Source organism: Lynx rufus, unplaced genomic scaffold (assembly GCF_022079265.1).
Source record: "Lynx rufus isolate CCGP_SWC_20201006 ecotype Redwood Valley unplaced genomic scaffold, mLynRuf1.p SCAF_4, whole genome shotgun sequence".
NCBI classification, from domain to species: domain Eukaryota; kingdom Metazoa; phylum Chordata; class Mammalia; order Carnivora; family Felidae; genus Lynx; species Lynx rufus.
In genome coordinates, this window is record NW_025814856.1 from 24,945,990 (window position 1) to 24,964,629 (window position 18,640).

General features: G+C 36.9%; 1 protein-coding gene across 1 annotated transcript in view; it reads right to left on the reverse strand.

Moving 5' to 3' along the window:
* Nucleotides 1-18,640, reverse strand: part of DNAH12 (dynein axonemal heavy chain 12) — a 222,817-nt gene that overhangs the window by 99,656 nt on the left and 104,521 nt on the right. The window contains exons 35-42 of the mRNA XM_047096900.1: nucleotides 17,706-17,894; nucleotides 16,181-16,332; nucleotides 11,383-11,521; nucleotides 9,607-9,773; nucleotides 6,724-6,979; nucleotides 3,882-4,181; nucleotides 2,922-3,100; nucleotides 1,288-1,480 (exon numbers count right to left, since the gene is read on the reverse strand). Coding sequence (XP_046952856.1) covers nucleotides 1,288-1,480; nucleotides 2,922-3,100; nucleotides 3,882-4,181; nucleotides 6,724-6,979; nucleotides 9,607-9,773; nucleotides 11,383-11,521; nucleotides 16,181-16,332; nucleotides 17,706-17,894 — 1,575 coding nt within the window. The remainder of the gene's footprint in view (nucleotides 1-1,287; nucleotides 1,481-2,921; nucleotides 3,101-3,881; nucleotides 4,182-6,723; nucleotides 6,980-9,606; nucleotides 9,774-11,382; nucleotides 11,522-16,180; nucleotides 16,333-17,705; nucleotides 17,895-18,640) is intronic.

Here is an 18,640-nt window from a genome sequence, read left to right on the forward strand (position 1 = left end):
ACGCTGAGTGTGGAGCCTGCTTACGATTCTCTCTCTCCCTCTCTGCCCCTCTCCCCTGCTTGTGTGCACTCCTTTCACTCTAAAATTAAAAATTAAAAAAATAATAAATAAATTAATTAATTGAGTAGAATACTATTAACAATTGTATGCCAACAAATTGTATAACCTAAAATAAATTCTCAAAAATGAATGAAGTGGGGCGCCTGGGTGGCTCAGTCAGTTAACTGTCCGATTTTGGCTCAGGTCGTGATCTCCCAGTTCACAGGTTCGAGCCCCGTGTCAGACTCTGTGCTGACAGCTCAGAACCTGGCGCCTGCTTTGGATTCTGTGTCTCCCTCTCTTTCTGCCCCTCTCCCACTCATGCTCTGTTTCTCTCTGTCTCTCTCTCTCTCTCAAAAATAAACATTTAAAAATGAAAAATTAAAGTACAAATAGATTTAGTAACATGCTCAAGATAGCTAACAGAACATGCAAAGCAGTAATTAAAACTGAATCTGCCTAACTTTAAAGTCTATGTTCTATCTACTGAAGAAGGCTGCTTTCTCAATCTCTTAGTTCATTTGGTAGTAAATGTATCAAAACTTTTCCTCTAAAGTGAGAGCAGAAAAAGAAACACTGTAATTTTTTGCTCTGTGTCTAAGTAAACCTCTTTGATATCAGCTTGGATTCTACCACTTCCATATCCAGCTCTCTAGGCTAACTTTTAGGCTATAGAAACTTCATATGTGAGGGTGAGTGTAAGTGAAAAAAGTCCATCAATCTTTCTATTTTTCATTTTGCATCATCTCCCTTCTGTGAGGGATGTGAGGCATGTGAGGATGAAGCCCCAGGCATCTACCCCACTATTCTATTGGTTACTGGGAAAGCAACATTAATTGGGCAACATTAATGACATCATCATCACCATCAGGGTTCACGTTTAACAATCTGCTGGAAAACATACATTTATCGGAAATGAGACCTCTCTGAACTAGAATAAAGATAGAGTCAGCAGCTGCAGTGGAAAAGACAAATGATAAATCCTGCTCTGCTGTGGATACCTACCCTCAACTTCAGTTTCCTCATCAGTAAAACAGAGACAACCATACCTGCTTCACTGAATTGTTGTACCTACAGAATGAGATCGCGTATTTAAAGCACTTAGAGCAGTGCTCAGCACACACAGTTACTGCTCTATGGATAATATTATCATCATCACCAACGTAGTCAGCACACAGCTATACAGGTTGGCTTTCTCTTCACAGCACTGATAATTATTTTAGACACTAGGTTTCTTCATAATTTTACCTTCAAATCCTCTCTCCACTCATTCATACCATAGCTTTTAGAAATTTCTGGTTGGAAAATCTGCATTTTTGCCATGGATGTAGCCAGACGGGTTAAAGATTGACGACCACTGCCTCCAAGTCCAACAAGCAAGGCATTTCCACCTGACTGCTTTAGAATTCGACATATTCGTGATAAATGTTCCAATACATACCTATGAGATATCAATATTATTATACTTGGAAATACGAATGTAAATGTATATTTACAGGTAACTATTATTTTATATTCTTGGAAGGATGAACTTTGCTATCCCATGTTATTACCCTAATTTTAAAGAGATAATCGTCAAAAAGTGCGGTTTTTCAAAAGATGTTACCATTGAATCATTTGATGCAAAGGAAAACTAAAGTACAAATTCAGGAACTGTAATGTACAAATTATAGAAATGAAATGCAGTTGTAACCACTTATACTGAAAGCATATCACTGTTTTTGTTAAAAACATCTCTTCAATCTTTTTTTAAGATTTATTTTTAAGTAATACCTACACCCAACGTGAGGCTTGAACCTACAGCTCCAAGATCAAGAGTCACACGCTCTACCAACTGAACTAGCCAGGAACCCCTCTTCAATCTTTTAATACTAGGATTTATATGTGAGAAATAGAAAATCCGTTATCTACAAAATTAACAATTTCTGTGAAGACCCAGCCTCATTAGTAATTAGGGAAATTAAAATTGGAGCCACAGTGAGATACCATTCCACTCTCCTTTAGATTGGCAAAACTTACCAAGTCTGGCAATCCTAGTGTTGGCAAGGGTGAAGAACAATGGAAACTCTTAATCATTTTTGAAGATACTTCAGCGAAACTTAGTAAAGTAGAAGATCCTTACACACCATAATACAATAATTTCACTTTTAGGAATATAATCTAGAGAAATTCTAACACACGTACCCAAAGAGACATGAATATTCAAATCTTTTTTTTTATAACTGCAAAAACTAGAAAGTCACCTAAAAGTCCATCTCAGAAGAATGACCACATTGTGTTAGTAGTAAAAACTCATTTGTTGTGACTCTCACAAACAATATGGAAAAAACCTGAAGAATGTATACAGTATATTATTTATAAAAGTTTTAAACATGCAAAATCAGGGGCACCTGGGTGCTTGGTCAGTTAAGCATCTGACTTCAGCTCAGGTCATGATTCCCCAGTTTGCGGGTTTGAGCCCCACATTGGGCTCTGTACTGACAGATCAGAGCAGAGCCTGGAGCCTGCTTCAGATTCTATCTCCCTCTCTCTGCCCCTGCCCTGCTCAGGCTCTGTTTCTCAAAAAAAAAAGAAGACAACTCTTTAAAAAAATTAAACATGCTAAATAAGACTGTGCATATATATTCAGGAATACACATGTGTAGTAAAAAGCACATGACATGAGTTCCTTTTACTCCTACAGGGTATGATGGGGATGCAGAGAGACAGGATTGACTACATAAGGGACTTCAAATAAATTTCTAATTTTTTATGTCTTAAGCTGCATGACCAGTACAAGATTATCTACCATATTTTTCTTTATATCTTTTCATACATTTTAAATATTTCACAGAAAAATTTTACAAATAGCAATTTCCACCATGAACACCAAATGTAGGTACCTAAAAATGACAAGATTCATTCTTGTCTTGTGAGTTTGATTATACTCATCTAAGCATTGTTCCACAATGTCACTAAAATGATGAATATTTGGAATTTCAACATAAAGTCTGTCGTCTCCTTCAAGATCAGGATTCATATAATCACCAAACATGAGATTTCTCAAGTCTCCTTCAGATATCTATAGAATGAAAATCAACACGTTATAAAATTCAACATTTTATAAAATACATTTAAGGAAATATTACATAAAATTTTGTTTTATCTATGTTATAGGATGATTATCAATTAAATAATTCTTTTAAATGGAGAGGTAAATAATATACTTATAAAATTAATTCCTAAAATTATATTATATCCTCAAAAAACAAAAAGAACAGAAATTTTTCTGTTATATAAGATTTTCCCCCAAGAGCCTAGAAAAGTCATTCTGAGTGACTCTCACTTATTGAGTAGTTACTAAGGGATGGTCACCATGTTAAGTACTTTGCATTTATTATATCATTTAATCCCTATCATATAAGGTTTTATTCTTTTTTTTTAAATTTTTTTAACGTTTATTTATTTTTGAGACAGAGAGAGACAGAGCATAAACAGGGGAGGAGCAGAGAGAGAGGGAGACACAGAATCTGAAACAGGCTCCAGACTCTGAGCTGTCAGCACAGAGCCTGACGCGGGGCTCGAACTCACGGACCGTGACATCATGACCTGAGCCGAAGTCGGATGCTTAACCGACCGAGCCACCCAGGCGCCCCAGGTTTTATTCTTTAAATAACTTCTATGTTACATATATATTTCCCCTGAAGACAAATCTTCTCAAAATAAACACCTATCATTGAGGGAAGTGAAAAGAATTTGATTGTTAAGAGGAGACAGTATTTTTTAAAGATAGGTTGATTGTCACAATTCATGCTATTGTACTGTTTTAACTTAATATTTATACAATCACTAAATATACTCACGGGTGCATTATCTCTCCTCAAATGTGAAAAGACACCATCAAATGATTCTTTAAAATGGTCCTTTATAACAGCTTTGATTAAATTGAACAGCCAGTATCGATCCTCGTTATTAACGAGGCGGTCATAAAACACCCGGAGAACTTCATGTACAAACAAGCGGGTCATGGTGTGTTTGCTCTCCACAGCATCTTTTTCAATGAGTAAGCAGCCCCGGATGACACGTGAAAAATCCCGCAAGTTGAAAGTGTAATGGGATTTTGTGGGAGTGGGCAAAAGATTTTCCATGGATCGTTTATATACCTGCATTTGAAAAACAACAATGGAACAATATAATGATTATAATAAGCAAAGTCATGTAACAAATAGTATATAATATGAAATATTTTATTTATGCTATCAGATTATATTGGTTTGGGGGCACCTGGGTGGCTCAGCTGGTTAAGTGTCTGACTCTTGCTTTCAATTCAGGTCATAATCTCACGGTTTTGTGAGATTGAGCCCCACATTGGGCTCCACACTACCGGACAGCGCAGAACCTGCTTGGGATTCTCTCTCCCTCTCTCTCTGCTCCTCCCCTGCTCACACACATGCTCTCATGATCTCTCTCAAAATAAGTAAATAAACTTAAAAAAATTATATTGGTTTAGAAAATTGTATAGTACCCAGTCTAGCATGGCACACAGCTTTTTTTTTTTTTTATTTTGGCTTATAGCAGGCATTATGAAGTCGAAGGAACTTAATATTATCAAATTCCATCCAAGCCCAAGAAGTGACCATGCGTTTATTTCCCAGTTATTACAGTTGTTCCATTTAAAGCTGAATGACCTGTGATTAAATAATTAGCAAAAACTTTAGTAGACAGTGAAACCAGATAACTCATTCTGAATCATTCCAAATGGTGGCAAGGATGAAACAATTTCCTTTGGCTACCCTTGACTTCAAAACAAATCAATGTATCCTCTTCCTTCCCTTTGCTCTTATTTTCTCTCTGCCTCTTCTCCTTTCTATCTCGATTGGCTATAATATGGAAATAATGTATGTTTTTACTATTTGCTAAATTCACCAAATAAACTTTAATATTTTCTATAAGTAAATTAAGTCTTTTTATGATATAGCCCCCCAAAAAACGTCAAATGAAATTATTTTTTTATTTGTCTGTGTTCTATGATTATCCCCCCTCCCAGCATCTGCAATGTGGTAGGTCTAAAATGTTTCAAAAAAAAAAAAAAAAAAAAAAAGATCCCTTTCTGCCTCACCAACTCCCTTCTTTTTCCAGATGTCTGAAATACATATAACATATTTTATAAAATGTTTTTTTTTTTTTTTATTTCTTTTTGGGACAGAGAGACAGAGCATGAACGGGGGAGGGGCAGAGAGAGAGGGAGACACAGAATCGGAAACAGGCTCCAGGCTCCGAGCCATCAGCCCAGAGCCTGACGCGGGGCTCGAACTCACGGACCGCGAGATCGTGACCTGGCTGAAGTCGGACGCTTAACCGACTGCGCCACCCAGGCGCCCCATAACATATTTTATAAATAGAAGAACTTTTCTGTATCAGAATAAGTTTAGTACTTTCAATGCACTATCCCTTTGCTCATAGTTTCTCTATTTTAACAGCACAAATTTTCCACCAGAGTAAGGGAGAAACTTCAGAAAGACACAATGCTCTCGGAAACTGATGGAATAATTCTAGGGAGTTTTGTGCTTCTGGTTGCAGTGATCCCACAGTGAACCCCACTTTATCAACGCTCCAGAAAGCTTAGTTCAGTGATCTATCACTCACTTACCTTATATACAATTTTCCCTTTTACCATTGGTGATGAGGCTGGCTATGCCCTCTGAGTAGAGGCAGATAACACACCCTGAATTATGCAAAGCCATTAGGCAGTCTTGTTTTCTGTTCCCACCCTTGTGTTTCCTTACTATTATATTTTTTCACTGCTACTCCTAAATTATGTTGTATGACTAAAAAGGATGCATTCATAAGCTAAAGTCCCCCACCTTCACCATCTCCCTATCTCCCTATCTATCTCCCCTATTTATCTCCGTATCTATTTCCCCTATTTATCTCCCTATTTATCTATCTAGGCTCTATGCCCAATGTGGGGCTAGAACTCACAACCCCAAGATCAAGAGTTGCATGCTCTACCAAATAAGCCAGCCAGGCACTCCCTCTATTTCTTTTTAAAGACAGGGGCGCCTGGGTGGCGCAGTCGGTTAAGCGTCCGACTTCAGCCAGGTCACGATCTCGCGGTCCGTGAGTTCGAGCCCCGCGTCGGGCTCTGTGCTGACTGCTCAGAGCCTGGAGCCTGTTTCCGATTCTGTGCCTCCCTCTCTCTCTGCCCCTCCCCCGTTCATGCTCTGTCTCTCTCTGTCCCAAAAATAAATAAACGTTGAAAAAAAAAAATAAAAAAATAAAAAAAATAAAGACAAACATGCAGATTAGAAGGGAAGAAAAAGAAAATTAATAAACACCAGGGTAGAAACCTAACAATTAGGGAGACCCCTGTGGTGTGGCAGATACTAATTCTAAATTATTTCCTTATAACAACCTTGTGAAATAGGTGCTATCTTCCATTTTAGTGATTAAAAAACTGAGTTTCTAGAAGTTCAAATTACTTTCTCTAGGCCACTTATAGCTAGGAAATAGCAATCAAGGCTCAAACCCAGTTAGATTCCCTGATTTCAAAGCCTCTGATCTTCCTGTTCTCAAGCCTCCTTAACAGTTTCTTAGATACCGAAGACCAAAGTAAATGACTAAGAAAAAAATGTTAAAAAAAAAAAGGACCAAATGAGGAATATATGAAATACTGAAACATTTTATATTGCATTATTTGCTCACCTCCATTGTCCCACTGACAAGTTGGTTCCCAATTAAAAAGTACTCTGGAGGAAACTCATGAGTCCTAAGGTAGAATGCTACAATTGAGGAGAAGATTCGGACCATAGTTTCGTCACTGAAAGTATTAATAGAGCAGATGTTGAAATGTCGAATAAAACGAGGAGTGACTGGATTTCTTCCACCACCTGGAGGGCCCATGGCAGCCATCAGCTCTATGTCAACCAATGTGATTTTACTTGTATCCTTAAGGTCATACCTTGAAAGCACATAAAAATTCCAAAGCAATCAGTTATAAGCCAGTAAAGATAGAATGAAATGTTGATCTGCCTAGAAATGTAATCTGATTTTAGCATCTCTAAAAGAAAGAACCCTAGGGGTACTGGATGGCTCAGTCAGTTGAGTGTCCAACTTTAGCTCAGGTCATGATCTCCTGGTTCGTGGGTTTCAGCCCTGCATTGGGCTTCATGCCTACAGCTCAGAGCCTGGAGCCTGCTTCAGATTCTGTCTCCCTCTCTCTCTGCTCCTCCCCCGCCTCTCTCTCTCAAAAATAAACAAACATTTAAAATTTGTTTTAAATAAATAAAGGGAAGAACCCTAGAAAATGCTTCGAGTAGAAAAACAAAAATAATTAAAAATATTTTTTTATTTGATGTAACATTATATTCCTTTCAGGTGCACAACATAATGATTCCATCTTTGTATATATTGCAAAACAATTACCCCAGTAAGTCAAGTTAACATCCATCACTACACATGATGACAAAATTTTTCTTGTGATAACTTTCAAAATCCACTCTCCTAGCTACTTTCAAATATGCAATACAGTATTATTAACTATATTCACCATGCTATCCATTACATCCCTCAGACTTACCCATTATATAACTGGAAATTTGTACCTTATGACTCCCTTCACCTATTTCACCCATCCCCCAACCCCTGCCTCAGGCAACCACCAGTCTGTGAAGAGAATGTGTGTGGTGTGTGTTTTTTAATGTTTATGTATTTTTGAGAGAGACAGAGTGCAAGTGGGGTAGGGGCAGAGACAGCCAGAGACACAGAATCCAAAGGAATCTCCACGCTTTGAGCTGTCAGCACAGAATCCAACGCGGGGCTGGAACTCACTGACCATGAGATCATGACCTGAGCTAAGTCGGATGCTTAACCAACAGAGCCACCCATGGGCCCCAGAAGAGAATGTTTTTTAAAGCAGTGTCCTATTTCTCCTTCCAGTGACACTGATTCTGTTGCCAAATTCTGGGTATCTATAATGTCCTTTCATTTTACCCTTCCCTTTCCAATTTGACTCTCTACTTTTTCCTCCCTCACTCCAAATCCAGAAGCATGGATGATGAGAGATCATTCTTGTTTGTAGCTGGTTATAGGTAGGGTGACCACATATGCCATTTTGCCTAGGAAAATTCTGGTTTGTGCTTGCCTGGAGTCATTATTAATAACACTCCCCTTTTGTGCTTAGGAATGTCCCAGTCCGAACAATAAATTATATAGTCATCCAGTTACTTACAGCAAAGTCCTGATTTTGTTTTCGCATCTCAGATCTTATCTTCAGAGCACATAAAGATCCCTAAATAGTACCTGTAATGCTTTTGTTATGTAAAGAGAGACACAATGGGGGAATAGCAAAGCTCCAAAGAAGTTTTAATCAGAAAGGAATATATAAATGGCTCAACTTAGTTGGAACCAGAGTGAAAATGTGCCTATTTCTAACAGGCCATTAAGTCCTTTAATATTGAAGTTCTTACAAAAAGGGGGAAGGGAATGTGGGAGAAATCTATATAGGCAGCCCTTAGTCTAATAGTACTCCTAACAAAAAGTATGAAAATATGACTTGGTTTTTGGCAACAACCCTAATAACTATCAGTAGGGGGCTTGTTAAATAAATTATGGCAGGATCTACACAACTAAATTGTATTAAAAGCCAATGAAATGGAAAAATAAAAGGCCAATAAAATGAATGAAATAAACAACATGAATAGGTGCTCAAGATAAATTTTTAAGTGAAAATAAGTTATAAAACATTGTATAACATGTCTGTTTTTTAAAATAAAAATGTATTTGTATAGAAAAAAAACACCTTGAAGGAATAGGAGTTATCTCCTGGAGGCAGGATTCCAAGGGTCTGTAGTAATAACAAAAATGTATTTCAAAAATATGACTTAGCTTCAACATTAGTCTACCCTTGCCTTTGATTAACAAACAAACAAACAAACAAAAAACCATGCATACTGGGGCCTTAGGGAAGTATATTTAAGAGGAGGGAATGAAGAATTACTAATCCTAACTAAAAAATACAATATCTCACATATTGGAAACTAATCATATCATCATAAAAATGGGATGGAGGGACGGGAAGAATTATCTATGAAATTGCTGTCAAAACCAAAATGGTTTTGACAAATCTTTCTCAAAGATATGGCAGTCCTATCTCAAAGATATGGCAGTCACATAAAATACAGAAATTTAAAGCAGCAGAGGCATAGGGTGCTGATTATGGTTCCTTAGTTTGAAGCCTACCCACAAATTCTCAGCCCTGGGAGAATGGAACTTTGAAAGATGTAATCTGTAAGTTATTTTCAGTGACTGAAAATAATAGTTGAAAAGGAAAGAGTTTACTACATTATTGAATAAATACATTTCCAATACCGGATTACCCATCCCAGGAATCTAACTCACACGTTCAGAGGACAGAATGTCATCAAAAGGTATAGAAAAGTCTTCTAAAAATTTCTGTAGAGGAAAATCTAAGCAACCGTTTTTTCCCATAAATACTGAAAACATGTATTACTTTGATGTGAGTCAAATAGAAAAAGAGAACAAAAATGACTTTAGCACGGCTAATTAAAACTTCAGTTAAATAGTTACCAGTTCCCACAGTCAAAAAATTGTCGTAATAATTCAATAGGAGGTTGAGCTCCGTATTTCTCCAATGCAGGCATATTCATGTCATCTATAAAAATTACACACTTCTTTCCCATAGGTGGTCCAAAAACTCCTTTGCGTCTTTTATCCAATCTAGCCATAATAATATTCTAAAATATAAAGAAGAGTAGTATTTAAAGCCATACTTAACATTAGGGGGAAAAAAAAGAATTTACAGTCTAATTGTATAAGGAAATAATGACAAGAAGCACTCTTGTGTGTTTATATTTATTCATTTTTAGGGTGATATCAAACCTTATTATATTCAACATCAAAAAGCATTTACTGAAATCGTTCTATGGGCTCAGAATTGTTACATACATACCTATTTATATATTTATATTGCACACAAATGCAAAATATTTTCCTCATTGGATACCCCAACATACCTATTAACTTTAACTTAATGTCTAAAAGCATGAATCTAAATTTATACGACTTTGAAATTAAGGGAATTCTATAGGCTTAAAACAACAGAAATGAGTCCCATAGGTCAGGTGAGAATGCACACACATGAATTTAGGCATGGATGATTAAAATGGTGACTAGAAAGGGTCTCATGCAGTACTTTAAACTTGGCACAAAGATGGGGATGCCCAGCTGCTAGGTTCCTGTCACCTATTGTCACCTAAGATCACACAAAAATCCACAGTTTGAAAGATCTTTCATGGACAGAGCTTCAGTAGGCAGTAAACACCCTTAGGGACCCTCTAGGAAAGTTTAAAAAGAACAGTTGAAATTTCTTGTTCTCTCTTTCTCTCCCCCGGTGTCTTCTGCAGTTAAGAAATCAACTGTGGCTTCTTCTGGTGCTTATAAAAAAGGATGACAAAGCTCAATAATTTAGCAATCATGCAAAAATGTTCCTTTGAATGTGGTTCCAACATTATTATGTTGGTGTCCTCTTATGTTTTCAAAATTTATTCGAGAGAGAGTGCACACATGTGTGCGTGAGCAAGGAAGGGGCAGAGAAAGCAGAAGAGAGAGAATCCCAAGCAGTCCCCACTAATGTCAGCACAGAGCCACATGTGGGGATCCATCCCAGGAACCATAAGATCATGATCTGAGCCAAAATCAAGAGTTGGTTGCTTAACCGATTGAGCCACCCAGGCGCCTCAACTGGGGTGCCTCTTATCCTTTGTTTTTAAATAGGCAAGTTTAAAATAAAAATCAATATTCAACCCCAAAATTTAATTAATACAGATGGGAACATAAATTTTTTAAAAATGCTCTCTTGAACTTTTGTCTTAAAACTTGTTTTTAAAACCTTACTTATAGGGGTGCCTGGGTGGCTCAGCCGATTAAGCAATTAAGCCCCTGACTTCCACTCAGGTCATGGAGCCCCACATCTGGCTCCCTGCTGTCAGCACAGAGCCCACTTAGGATCTTCTGTTCCCCTCTCTCTGTCCCTCCCCTGCTCCCACTTGTGCTCTTTCTCAAAAATAAATAAAAAATTAAAAAAAAAAAACAGAAACTTACTTATAATGCAAAAACCAAGAGTTCTTTAGTTTTACTTAAATTTATAGAAGATTTACACAGCTGCTCATAATTTATTATCAAATTGGTTTCCATACAACACCGAGTGCTCATCCCAAAAGATGCCCTCCTCTATACCCATCACCCACCCTCCCCTCCCTCCCACTCTTAATATACAATTTTAAGAACTAATCAAATAAGGTAAAAAAGTTCATTATTGACCCATGTTTCTGGCTTTAAACTAACCTGAACCTGGTTGGCACTGGTCCGTGCAGAGAAATTAATATAAAAAGGGAAATACCGGTCCTTTTCCAAGTGATTCATTAGTTTATCCTTCACATACACTGATTTTCCTGTACCAGTTGGACCCACAAAAAGCAATGGCCTTTATGAAAACAATGAACATATCATTTGAAAGGGAAAAAGACAGAATAACATTTTTACTGAAGAAGGCTGAAATTGGTTGCAAACTTAAATAATCAAATCACCTTCATCTAAAAATTCATGTTTTAATCATGTAAGACTGGAAAAAAGTGAGGACTGGCACACACTTCGTTTACTGTTACTGAGACTTTAATAGTATCAAGCTATTATTTGGACAGATGTAACATTACTATATGCAAAACCACTCATAAACAAGTAATAACATGCTTTGCTTTTCAGAAAAGAAAGCTAAAGCTTGTCTCCTCAGAAAAGGGATATATTTTTGTACTTTCAGTTGGAGGTACGGGCAAGGGGGTGCAATGTTGAAGAGACTAATAAGGTGAGACATTAAGACAGGATTAGGCTGTTTCACAGTTAGTAAAAACTAGGTGACCATGAAGTCTAAAGCTAATAGTGATATATACCTCTTAACTGGATTTTAGAATCTAAAATAGCATTTTAGAATAGCCTTTAGAAACATTTGTCTAAAGCGCCACGTCAGGCTCTGTGCTGACAGCTCAGAGCCTAGAGCCTGCTTCAGATTCTGTGTCTCCCTCTCTCTCTGACCCTCCCCCACTCACACTCTGTCTCTGTCTCTCTCTCTCAAGAATAAACATTAAAAAATTAAAAAAAAAAAAGAAACATTTGTCTAAAAGTAAACTCTAAGGAATTCTCAATTCAGTGGGGCCTCAAGCAGGGTTTCTCATTCTTTTTTTTATTTAATGTTTTATTTTTGAGAGAGTGCAAGTGGGGAGGGGCAGAGAGATAGGAGAACAGAGGATCTGAAGCAGGCTCTGTGCTGACAACAGAGAGCTGGATGTGGGGCTCAAATCCATGAACCTGAGCCAAAGTCAGAAACTTAACTGACTAAGCTACCCAGAAGCCCCAGGGTTTCTCATTCTTGAGTGATCATAACTAATTTAAAAAGGAAAAAAAAATCCTATGAATTTATGTCCACAGAACTGTGGGGAATCACAGTGGAAATCTTGTTTAGAATTAAAAATTAAATACCAACACTCTGAGTGATAATTTGGCACCCCACAATACATAAAGACAAACACAAGGATGGATGCTAAAGCTGAGAAGCAGTGTCCTGTTGTACACGGTCATCTAAGGGACCCAAATTATGCTAATATTAATTTTAAAAATTATCACTGAAGCACCATAAAATTAAAGTTCTTTTAGAACTACAGTGGCCCATACAGGCACAAGAACAGACACTCCGATCAATGGAACAGAATAGAGAACCCAGAAATGGACCCACAAACATATGGCCAACTAATCTTTGACAAAGCAGGAAAGAATATCCAATGGAATAAAGACAGCCTCTTCAGCAAGTGGTGCTGGGAAAACTGGACAGTGACACGCAGAAGAATGAACCTGGACCACTTTCTTACACCATACACAAAAATAAACTCAAAATGGATGAAAGACCTCAATGTAAGACAGGAAGCCATCAAAATCCTTGAGGAGAAAGCAGGCAAAACCTCTTTGACCTTGGCTGCAGCAACTTCTTACTCAACATGTCTCCAGAGGCAAGGGAAACAAAAGCAAAAATGAACTATTGGGATCTCATCAAAATAAAAAGCTTCTACACAGTGAAGGAAAAATCAGCAAAACTAAAAGGCAACCAACAGAATGGGAGAAGATATTTGCAAATGACATATCAGATAAAGGGTTAGTATCTAAATCTATCAAGAACTTCTCAAACTCAACACCCAAAACACAAATAGTCCAGTGAAGAAATGGGCAGAAGACATGAATAGACATTTCTCCAAAGAAGACATCCAGATGGCCAACTGACACATGAAAAAATGCTCAACATCACTCATCATCTGGGAAATACAAATCAAAACCACAAGGAGATACCACCTCACACCTGTCAGAATGGCTAACATTAACAACTCAGGCAACAACAGATGTTGGTGAGGATGCGGAGAAAGAGGATCTCTTTTGTGCTGCTGGTGGAAATGCAAACTGGTGCAGCCACTATGGAAAACAGTATGGAAGTTCCTCAAAAAATTAAAAATAAAACTACCCTATGACCCAGGAGTTCCACTACTAGGAATTTACCCAAAGGATACAGGAATGCTGATTCATAGGGTCACACACACCCCAATGTTTACAGCACTGCTATCAACAATAGCCAAAGTATGGAAAGAGCCCAAATGTCTATCAATGGATGAATGGATAAAGAAAATGTGGTATATATATATATATATATATATATATATATACACACACACACACACGATGGAGTATTACTCAGCAATCAAAAAGAATGAAATCTTGCCATTTGCAACTACGTGGATGAAACTAGAGGCTATTATGCTAAGCAAAATAAGTCAGTCAGAGAAAGAGAAATATCATATGACTTCACTCATATAAGGACTTTAAGATACAAAACAGATGAACATAATGGAAGGGAAGCAAAAATAATATAAAAACAGGGAGGGGGACAAAAACATAAAAGACTCTTAAATATGGAAAACAGAGGGTTGCTGGAGGGGTTGTGGGAAGGGAGACAGGCTAAAAGGGCAAGGGGCATTAAGGAATCTACTCCAGAAATCATTGTTACACTATATGCTAACTTGGATGTAAATTAAAAAAATAAATTAAATAGAAATTAGAAAAAAAAAAAAAAAAGAACTATGGTGGCCCCTGAAACTTCATCTACATGTTTCAGTCTGAGTAACACTTGCCTTATAGACAACTATTTGTTAAAAAAATTTTTTTAATACAATCCTGTTCTTGGGGCACCTGGGTGACTCAGTTGGTTGAGCATCTGACTTCTGCTCAGGTCATGATCTCACAGTTTGTGAGTTTGTGTCCCACCTCGGGCTCCATGCTGACAGCTCAGAGCCTCGAGCCTGCTTTGTATTCTGTGCCTCCCTCGCTCTCTGCCCCTCCCCTGCTCATGCTCTGTCTCTCAAAAATAAACAAACATTAAAAAAATTAAAAAATAAATAAAATAAAATACTGTTCTTAACTTGGGGCCCAGGACCAATGGAAGAAATTTCTAGCGTTCAGAGAATCTGTGAACTTGGATGACAAAAAAGTTGTATCTTTGCTTTTACTATCCTTAACTAAAATGGAGCGATTGTATCAATAGTACCTGTGTCTTTGTCACCAATAGAAATCACAGATAATATTCTAAATATTACAATGGTTACAGATATCTCAAAAATATCACTTATGCTTATTACTTCTTCAAAATTGTGATGGGCATCAGACTCACTGCTAGATCATCGATCTTAATGTGTCAACAAACATGAATTACACAAACATAGGTCAAATTTGTTCAATATTTTAGTAAATGTATTTCAATATGTCCTTTCCTTCACAATTTTGTATTTGTATGTATTCATTTAAAAGCATTATTCTAAAAAATAATAAAAACATTTTTAAAAAGCATTATTCTGACAAATGGTTCATGGCACAAAAGGGGAAAAGAATTCTTATACTAGGATATCCCCAGAATTGGCAAGTGCCTTCCGTTCCTTTTTCTTTTCAATATTAGCCTCTACGTGTAAAATTTTAACAAATAAGCACTGAGTAATGTATAGAAGTTTTGAATCACTATATTGTAAACCTGAAACTAACGTATAACACTGTATGTTAACTATACTGGATTAAAAAAAATTGTAATCTAATAATAGAAATAATGTACCTCACGGGCTATTTTTTTCTGTTTTTTCTTTAATTAAAAAGATAAAACTGTCACAAAATTCACGTAAAAACAGGTTCTTCATCAAAAACAAATAAACCATGACATTCATGCACACTATGTAAGCTTGTCTCATTTAAATAGCATCAATGATAAATTATGCCTAATGTTTTAAAAGAAAAATAACTACAGAAATGTTATTAAGAAAGTTGGTATGGGGGCGCCTGGGTGGCGCAGTCGGTTAAGCGTCTGACTTCAGCCAGGTCACGATCTCGCGGTCCGTGGGTTCGAGCCCTGCGTCGGGCTCTGGGCTGATGGCTCAGAGCCTGGAGCCTGTTTCCAATTCTGTGTCTCCCTCTCTCTCTGCCCCTCCCCCGTTCATGCTCTGTCTCTCTCTGTCCCAAAAATAAATAAAAAACATTGAAAAAAAAATTAAAAAAAAAAAAGAAAGTTGGTATGAATATGCCTACAGTACAGACTAGACTTTTGATCAGTTTCCTGTCCTCTTCTTTGATGGGCTCTTCTGATTTAAGTCTGAGATCTCCACGTTCATCTTAAGCTATGAAGAACTGGCATAGGACATACTTGAAAAATTCTAAGTGGGAGGCTGTGGATCATAGTGTGTCTGATACTCAGGAGCATATCGAACTTGTGAGTAGAATGCATGCCTTTCACCAACTGCAACTGACTTTTAGTCTGCTGTTACAAATACAAGAAATATAAAGTGGTTTATGAGGCAACAAATATGGCGGGTAATTTTCTGGAGTAGGCAGGAGAAAAACCTGGATTCTAGGTTTACCACTAGTAACAGAGGTCACTGCTAGCATGTCAATTAGTCCCTGGGGGTCTCCATTATCTGAAAATGGATTACCTTTAAGGTTACTTCAAAAATCCTATGATCCTATTAGAATGGCACTGTTATATTTAAAATGCATTTTCATAAGAGTTTCTTACTTTGCATAGGTAATACTCAAATCCATTAGAAATGTATATCTAATTGTGTCCATTGTAGGGACTATTATATCTTGAATCTTGACATGTTTTTCTCCTAGATAAGCACTTTTAATTAATTCATTCCAGTGGACCCAGCGACCTCGGTTTTTCAACTACAAGAGAACATAAGTTTTAAAATAGAATCATGCACTTGATATCTGAAAGTCTCTTTTTAACATACTGTTATCATATTCGCTTTTAAAAACCCTAGTCTATCATAATAATAAAAACTTTCTGTAGGAATAATTCATCTAAAATAACATATATGACATTTTATAGTCATGAAGTAGATTAATCAGCACCTATGAATCCACCACCCTATTTAAGAAACACAGATTTATCTTTGGATTAATTATCCCCCTGCTTCAGTGCTATGGCTGGCATTGAAAAATCTTTTCCTGTTTTCTAGCAAATTGTGTCTGGATGGTGGTAATTTTCCAAGTTTGAGTGTATATGTCTTTAGTAATTCATATTCTTATTTTTTTTAGGTTTTAGCTTTTATTTTTATCAAAGTTACATATACACATATTTTAGAGTTAAAACTTTTACAAAGGTTAAGAAAAAGAGCAGTTTCCCACTCTCGTTTTCTCCTCTCCAGTAGCAACTACCTTTGCCTCTTTAAGCTGGACATTTTGGGATTCACCTCCAACTCAAAGAATCTAATTGTGTGATCATCTCTTGATTTTTTAGTTTTAGAGATTTTTTTTTTTTTACTTCCCACTATGACTAATGAAGATAAAACACTCTCTCTCTCTCTCTCTCTCTCTCTCTGGCCATATTCTTAAAATTCTATATTAGCATGGTGTTGGGGAAAGATTTCCACACTAGTAGTCAGGAGAGCTGGATTCGAGTCCTGGCTCTGCTAGCCACTCACCTTTCTAGGCATGCTTCTCTATCTATAAATCCCGAGATTTAGTTAAAGTTGTAACAAAGCCCTCCACAGATCGTATGTCTCTGAAGTAAAATTTGCATGAATCAAATGATTATTCAGGTGCTTGCTGTTTAAAAGAATCTTTTTGCAAATTATTATTTTTTAATGTCCATTTATCCTTGAGAGAGGAAGAGAGAGAGCAAGTGTGTGGGGAAGGGGCAGAGAGAGAGAGAGAGAGAGAGAGAGAGAGAGAGAAAGAATCCCAAGCAGGCTCCACACTGTGAGCACAGAGTCTGATGTGGGGCTCAAACTCATGACCTGTGAGATCATGACCTGAGCCAAAATCAAGAGTCAGACACTTAACCGACTGAGCCACCCAGGCAACCCGTAAATTATTATTTTTAAGTGGAGAAAATACATTTAACTTAAATCTGAAATTATAAAATATCCTTAAAGAAAGTTATCTACACTGTCCACAAGTTAAAGGAGGAGAAGCTAAAGAGAAGGGACTAAAACACCAACCACAGGGGTCAAAACAACTGGGAACCCAGTTTTGCCTGCTGACCCAAGACTTTGTGTTTTGTAACTTACCATGCCAAGTATTTTATATCATACCTCATACATGTAGTCATAGACCAGGCCTTTTTCATCAAAGTGGCATTCCCATTTACCCACAGAGTCTGGCACCGGGTTGTTTACGTCTCTTCCCATTATGATTAACCGTAGGAAGGTGTCAAAAACAATCCGACCCTCTGTATCACAACTCCCTCCAATGGACCAAATCAAAGAAAATATGAAGGAAGCCTGTTGGTTAAAAAATTGTTTTAATTTAAACTAATAATTTAAAATAAATTTCTCACAAATTAACTAAAATTTTACATATTAAGGAGGCCTGGTTAACATATTTAGAAAGGGTCAGATGTCCAGGTAAAGTGGAATGGAGCACAGTTAAGTCACAGAGAGTGTTATTTCTCTAGCACTATCTATCTAAATTTAAAATGTCCATGCCAAGTGATCTAGGAATTTCTCTTTTAGGAGTTTATCCTTGAATATATTACCACCTGTCAAAATGATGTATACATAAGAATATTTACTGCAGCACTGCTGGTGACAGCCAAAGATAAGGAGCGACCCAAATGTTCTTCAATAGGGCTCTATTTAATTGGATTATGCTATGCATATTGGAATACACGCAGCTGTTTAAAAAGGTAACTCGATAAGTATATGGATATGGGACAATCTCTAAGGTATATTGTGAGAAAAGGTACAAATCTGCATGTATAGTATGTTAACATGTGTAAAACATGTATTCACATAAAAGAGAGTATGGATCAAATACCTCAGCAGGCTACTTAAGGCAGGTAATGGTATTTGCCTTGAGAATGGCTAGGGCACTAGTATGGATAGAAAACCTGCTTTTGCCTTTTGAATTTTACTCTAGGTACATGCCTTATCTAGTTTAAAAAATCTATCAAATTTATATATATTTTCAAGAGAAAAATTCTAACCAGGTATCAATTTATAGTAGTCTTTTTTTTTTTTTGAGGGGG